This window comes from Herpailurus yagouaroundi, unplaced genomic scaffold, assembly GCF_014898765.1.
Source record: "Herpailurus yagouaroundi ecotype Mexico unplaced genomic scaffold, PumYag 28, whole genome shotgun sequence".
NCBI lineage: Eukaryota > Metazoa > Chordata > Mammalia > Carnivora > Felidae > Herpailurus > Herpailurus yagouaroundi.
This window is the reverse complement of record NW_024412376.1, coordinates 126,229,755-126,236,875: the sequence shown is the minus strand read 5'-3', so window position 1 is coordinate 126,236,875 and position 7,121 is coordinate 126,229,755. Positions and strand designations below refer to the sequence as shown.

Below are 7,121 nucleotides of genomic sequence, written 5' to 3'. Positions count from 1 at the left end.
CCTCATGCATATCGGAAATGCTCTTTTTCCTTCCAACTCAAATGGCAAATTAATTTCATTCTTGTGATCTTCCTAGAAGTCAACCTTTTATCACGTTTATTGCCAAGGTTTTGTGTCTTGGTAAAGCTTCCCCTCCTCTACTTGCTACCAAGGCAGTTTGCGATTACCCCCTCTAGCTCCCCGTCGAATTCCCACAAACACCTAAATGGAAAGGCAAGAGGGTTCATCTCAGAGTCTGAGCTGGGTCAGTTTAATGAACTCTGTCAAATACCTGGTCAGTTAAGTTCAGGGCATGCGGGGCAATCAAACTAGATGCCTGACACATATAGATAAAGGAATGGGTTTATTTTACTTTTTGTATTTAAATCTTTAGTGGAGGCCTGGACACAAAGCCACACCGTTGGCTGCCATATGCCCCCAGGATAAAAGCCTCTGGAACAGCTGGGGGCCCACAAGGTCAGAACGGTGGGGAGGAGAGCCCTTAGCCGAGAGAGAGGGAGAGGGAGTGTTCGGTGACATTCTGCAGTCAGTTCCAGCTACAGAATGTCGCCCGGATGGGGCCTGCCACTGAAGACTTCCCCTAAAAAGAACGCAAGGGGCTTGAGCTTGGGATTGAATGAGTGCCAACCCACGTCTTCCGTGGCATCAAGTCAGTTAACCAAGAGTCTTGCCTTTCCTTATAACCACAAACTAAGGGCTGCGGACCCTTTCCGGGTTCTGTCTCCCAACCCAGTGGGTATCCAGAGACAGCTGGGGTTACTGTTTTCTTTCCATTTCACAGCTCTCTGAGGAGGTGTGACTGTGTGTGAAGCGCTAGAAAGCTTGTTCTATAATTACCTTCTGATTTGCCTCTGAGTGCGCAGTACACCCACCCGACCGGCTGTGTGTTCACGCGCTGCGTGTGTTCACGACCCTGCGCGCTGGGGTCGGAGAACGTGGGTCTACAACAAAATGGGTGACATGACTTTGACCCAATGGTAAATGTCACATCTCAGGGGAGTGGATACGGGGTTTTTGTAACTAATTGCCATCACAGCCAAATCTACGATCCGGACGCACTCAAGTCAGTGCAACCACGCCTCAAATGAAGGAGACTGCACGGGGCCAGGCAGCAGGACGCGCACTTTCCGACCCCAAGCGCTCACACCCCCGAGGCCCTGGCCAGCACGTTCCCCACCGCGCGTGGGCGTGGGCGTGCAGGCCGGAGGCCCCGCAGCGTGCTTCGAGAAGCAGGCGCACGGGATGGGGACCCGGGGGGGGGGGGGCTGCCCAGGATCTGCTCTTGGAGAGCCCTGCTCGCCGCCGCCGCCGCCGCATCCCCCGCGCCCGCCCGGAGGCCCAGCCCCGTCCGGTTCCCAGAACCCGAGGCTCCCCCAACCACGCAGCCACAGCATCGGCCGCGTGCCCGCTCAGCGGGACCCCGGTCGGCACCGGCGCTGCCTTCCTCCGTGCCCGCCACTGGTTGCGCCTTCGGCTCGCGCCCACACGTTGCCCAGTCTCGGGTCCGCAGCCCCATTTTCCGCACGCCTCACGGGGCCCCACACTGGCTCCCGGCGCCCCTAGGGGCGCGGGGCGCGCTGAGCGGCGCCGGGGGCGGAGCCTCGCGGGGGCGCCCCGGGATTGGCCGCGGGAGGCAGAGGGCGGGGCGAGCCCCGGAGAAAACAGCGCGCGCGCAGCCCGGAGGCCGTCCCAGTCCCGATCTGGAGCTACTCCGAGCGGCTGCGCGGCTGTGCTTTGGTGCCTTTATTCCGCGGACCCCTCGGGCAGGGTCCTCCCACCGGCTCCAGCGCAGCACACGCGTCCTCCCGCCCCGCAGGTGCCGCGTGGTGCAGCCCCGGCTGGAGCGGCGATGCGCCTCATTCAGAACATGTGCACCATCGCCGAGTATCCCGCCCCGGGCAGCGCCGCCGCCGCCGACTGCTGCCTGGGGGCGGCGGGCCGCCGCCTGGTCAAGATCGCGGTGGTGGGGGCCAGTGGTGTGGGCAAGACCGGTGAGTCTTCGTGCTCGGCAGTCCCGGGGGCTGGACGGGGGCGGCCCCCTAGGAGTTGCGTGTGACCGAGGCGTGGGGGAGAGGTGGGAGCTGCAGCTGACCGCCCGTCCCCTCCTCCTGATCCGCTGCCCCTCCGGAAGGACCTGAGCCAGCCTTGCCTCCAACTCCCTTCTTGGACAGATGAGGGAAACGGGGATACTGAATGGCCAGGCCGCCTTCTGGGCACCACCGGCGCAACTGGGATTAGAACTTTGGGGGTTTTGAGCCTCTGGCAGTGCCTGGAACTGAAAGGGAACTTAGTGAACGGAAGCCCTCCTGGAGGACTTTAAGGTTGGGAAAGACATTCGTCTCTTGGAAGGCTTAGGTGTGGCTCAGGCGGGCTCAGAGGAGGCGGGTGGGCCAAATGACCCTTCCAGCTGGACAGAGCCATAATTCATGATGCCTTCTAGCCTCTCTCCGTTGTGTCTGGAGGAAGGGTCGAGGAGCTGCAGGGTAGGAATTTCACTTGGTGGCCGCCCGGCTTGCTTTCTCTGGGAGAGCTGTTTCCCCGGGCTGGGGGTGGGTGGAGACCAATGTAACTTCTCATGCCAGAGTGAACTCTCCTTTTTCTCTTCTGCCCTGCAGCTCTAGTGGTCCGCTTCCTCACCAAACGATTCATTGGTGACTACGAAAGGAACGCAGGTGAGCAGATGCAAAATTTGGGGAGAGCCCTCTCAGCTTGCACAGTACTGCAGGGTCTCCCAGGCAGGCTCCTTCACAGTGACAGTCTGGGCGACAGGATCCTGCCACTTCCAATTTTGCTTGCCCCCTCCCGTGCTCCCCCACCTCCCATAACTGCCATCTGGCCTCATTCCATTCCAAGCCCATTCATCATTTTATCAAGTGCCTGAAAGTATTCTCCTTGGTATGTTTTAACTATAGGGACCCCAGTTGGAAGCACCCTTTGTACTCAAGAGCCTCCCCCTTCAAAACACTCCTGCAAAAGTCATAAAAAAAAAAAAAAGATGGCCAACTCCTCCCCCCACCCCTCTCCCTCTCTGTTGGCTGCCTTTCAGAGGTGACCTTTTAAAGCAAAGGCCAAAGGAAAGCAGTTGTAAACCTAAAGTTCTTTTTTCTTAACAAAGAAAAAATAACTGGATGGTAGAATTTGAGGAGGAGGGCTCCCGAATAAATGAGAAGACACTATTTCAATGTCTCTGATTAAGGATGGCCACTGGGGAGGCTTAAGGGCTTTCTACCTATGCTCTGTTAGCAAATTGCTTAAATCCTTAGACCATATTTAGTACCTAAGGGGATTATTCGAACTGTGCTGCATAAACCATCCCAAGATAAGGCATTGCAGCCTTCTGCTTTGATGTAGATTTGGCTACCATCATGTCACGTTTTTATTCCAACTGATAACGTTGGCTGTGCATTTATGAACAATATTTGCCTACCAAGCTATTGTGCTTAATGATTAGATTTACATCAAAGAGTTGTGAAGTACTAAAACAAAAACAAATACCATGCATGCTGAACAAGAAGATTTACTTCAAGGAAATACTTTAGATATGGAAGAAATTGGACAAATCAGTTTCCAAAATCCTGCAAACCTTGCCTTGGATTTAATAAAGCCACAAATCTGGGGTTAACATTGCAGTTAAAAAGAAAAATAACTGAGATGAGCTCATTAAGTAGAATAAACTATAGCTTATTTTTGTGCATTGGTTTAAGTTATATTGTCTTTTCTATTTAAAAAATCCCACCATGTTTTAAAAGTTGTGCAAGAAGGAAAAACATTTTTTTTTTTTTTTTTTTTTTTTTTTTTTTGCCTTTGCAGGTAATCTCTATACCAGACAAGTCCAAATAGAAGGTGAAACCCTGGCTATTCAGGTTCAAGACACGCCAGGTATTCAGGTAAGAAGCTCTGAGGTTCGGGACTAAGTCAGGCTATGGGATTGTTCAGTTCTCAGCATGCCTCATGCTAAAGAGGAGAGAAATTTGGGGGAGTCCCATCTAGGCCTTTCCATGTTGCTTGTCACTTCCTTGTTATTTGGCCGTTGGTCAGTCTTTGCCTGGCTTAATTTGGGAGATTTGGCTCAGGGGCACAGATCTTCTCTTAGGCGGATTCTGTCTGGGAGGAAAGACCAAACCACACTTGGAATTGGCAAAGTTTCCTTGCTGTGCTTAAAAAGAGTGGTTTTTACATGTGTGTATTTGGTATTAAAAATCAAACATTTAGGTGTAGTCTGCAAATGCTTGGGATCACTTTTATATTGTGGAAAGTTACTCTATAGACAAAAGAGCCATGCTGGTGTATGTGTGTGTTTTTTTCCCTCTTGAACTGGGCAGTTCTCCAGGTTTAAATGCTTCCAGCTCCTATCTTTACTTCCCCAGACTTACTGTCTAGCCAGTTAATTTCCCATTTTGTGCAACTACAAAGTCTCTCTGCACGGAGTTCTCTGCAGGTCAATTTTCCACTCGAGTGTGGTGAGCTGCACTGTTATTTATTCCAACCGTGTGCAGCTGGATCAACATATTGTCAAGAGAGCCGGACTGTGTGCGGATATAACTTGTTGATGGCCTGCAGCCTGGCGTTACCGTCGAGGGCGCTTTTGAACCCGCTGCCCAGCCAGGCCAGGGCTCTTTCCGGCCCTCACCGTTCGCCTTGCCGTCACCCCTGTCTTTCAGGTCCACGAGAACGGCCTGAGCTGCAGCGAGCAGCTGAATCGGTGCATTCGCTGGGCAGATGCCGTGGTGATCGTATTCTCCGTCACTGACTACAAGAGCTATGAACTCATCGGCCAGCTCCACCAGCACGTGCAGCAGCTACACCTGGGCGCCCGGCTGCCCGTGGTGGTCGTGGCCAACAAAGCTGACCTGCTGCACATCAAGCAGGTCGACCCTCAGCTCGGACTGCAGCTGGCCAGCGTGCTGGGCTGCTCGTTCTATGAAGTGTCGGTCAGCGAAAATTACAACGACGTCTACAACGCTTTCCACGTCCTGTGCAAGGAAGTGAGTCACAAACAGCAGCCCAGCAGCACACCAGAGAAGCGGAGAACCTCCCTCATTCCCAGGCCCAAGTCCCCCAACATGCAGGACCTGAAGAGGAGATTCAAGCAAGCCCTCTCTGCCAAAGTGAGGACTGTCACCTCCGTCTGAAGCAGGGACACTCGGGGGGGGTTGGTCTTCCCAGGAAGAGGGCCTGAGGTTCTTGCAGCACAGGAATGATGGGTGCTGGCAGTCATTCACGGTTCCAGCAGGAGCCGGAGCAGAGCGGCCAGGAGGGTCTGTGGGACTGCTACAGAAACTTCCGTTCTGAGCCGGGGGGGGGGGGGCAGGATTGATGAGGCTGGAATGAGCCCACTGAGCCACTCTGAGTATGTGAACTGTGCTCCACGTCTTTTCCTTTGGAGTGGGGAGGGCGGCGTAACCGCTTTGGATTTTGTTCCTGACCTTGTAAATGACGGTCAGTTGTAGTTTCCGCAACTATATGGATGTGGTTGATGGTGGGAACGAGAGAACAGCTTAACCACTCCCAGCCTTTCCACGTTTTCTCTCTTCTTTCTTTTTTCCCCTTTTCTCGCGCGCCCCCCCCCCCCAAGAGGAAGGACTGCTTTTTCCTCTTACGAGTCTGATTCGCATCTCTGGAACACTGTTCCTTACAGAATGCCTTTCTAACCTGAAGGACACCCGAGATTTCTTCTTTAAAGAACAAGGAGGAAAATACTACCCCCACCCCCAATAAAGGGTGGGGTTTATGGGCCAGATGTTATGTATATGGACGGACATCCGGAAGCTTATATGGCCTGCAGGAAGGGCTGCTTCCTCCTGACACAGGAGGAGTATGTTCAGTTGAGCATGTGTTAAATGGTTGAGAACTCAAACTCTTCAGTCCCAGACTTTGAGTAATTGTGAGACTGTATAATTTTTTTTTTTTTTTTTTTTTTTTTTTTAGCTGTTGCATCAGGTACAGGAAAAAAAAAAACCGTGTTCATTGATTTTGATGTGATTTGTGTAAATGGCACACAGCAATGACGTTGGGTTGTTTCCTAGGCCTGGCCGAGTGTGGCTTAAGTACGGAAAACACTGTCTTACAGCGAGTGCACGGATACAGGGGCGACCGCCAAATCCCGTACACAGACGCACTTTAAGAAGCCACTCATGCTTTGGCTTAAACTGTAATTAATTTATTTTATGTACAATAAATCTCATTTTAAAAGCGTAGACCTCTGGCTTGGTCTCCATTGAAATGTTCACTTTCTGTCCTTCAGACAAAGTGTCCCTCAGTGACTTGTCCTTACTGGGCACTTTGAGTGAGGCGTTACGGCCTCCTACGGTTACCTCTTGGTTTCACAGCCAACTGATGAGATGCCTTCTCTTCACCCCCTTTTACAGAGGAGGAAACAGGCTTACAGACCAGCTAACCAACTTGTCAAAGGCCCCACCCAGCCTGGGAGCGCTGGAACTGTATTTTGCCGCTTTCTAGTCAAGAGTAGCGTGTCTCCTATTCATTTCCTTCACGACCCTCCAGGTAAAGCGAAGACAAGCGTCCAGCTCTGTGTCTTAGGCTGTTAGGACAGCTCGGCGAAGCCTCGAAGATAACACGCTTCTGTACAAGATAACGGCTTCTCTCTAGACATGTGGCTTATTTGGCAAACTCCTTGGGGTATGGTGCTTTCAAAAAGTGTGCTTTGTTCCCATTGTAGAAGCTCGGAGCTGTTGATCTGGGGCTGGTCAAGAGCCCTTCCTGCGTCTGCTGCTGCCACAAACGTAGGTGCCGAAACCGCCGGGCTTCTCTCCCCTGCTTCCATCTGGGACTGGGAGACCTTTCATGCAGGCCACGTTGAGTTGCCATCTTTACAGACCCATAACAACACCTCTGAGGAGGGTCTTCACGTACATGACCTCATTGAATCCTCAGGGTACCCCTGTGAGGAGGGAGGGGAGGAAATACCACCATTTACAGGTGAGGAAAACAGGCTCTGAGTTTTGAGCGATGTCCGCAAGGTGGCACAAAGGACAGGAGTCAGCGTCTTCTGAATGTATGCCATGTTCTTATTTCTTCATAATGTTTCATGCACAGGGCACTGCTTGGCCATGGGACCAAGGCAAGCAGTCAAAATGGCCGGCTATTGAGGGCCTACTGCA

At 52.5% G+C, this 7,121-nt stretch overlaps 1 protein-coding gene across 1 annotated transcript; it reads left to right on the top strand.

Annotated features, from left to right (window-relative positions):
• The first annotated feature begins 1,694 nt into the window (after positions 1-1,694).
• Positions 1,695-6,197, top strand: RASL11B (RAS like family 11 member B). The gene is made up of 4 exons (XM_040483728.1): positions 1,695-1,991; positions 2,616-2,672; positions 3,811-3,887; positions 4,662-6,197. Exons 1-4 carry the CDS (start codon positions 1,850-1,852, stop codon positions 5,130-5,132), a joined length of 747 nt encoding a protein of 248 aa, XP_040339662.1. The 5' UTR covers positions 1,695-1,849; the 3' UTR covers positions 5,133-6,197.
• Positions 6,198-7,121: the final 924 nt, after the last annotated feature.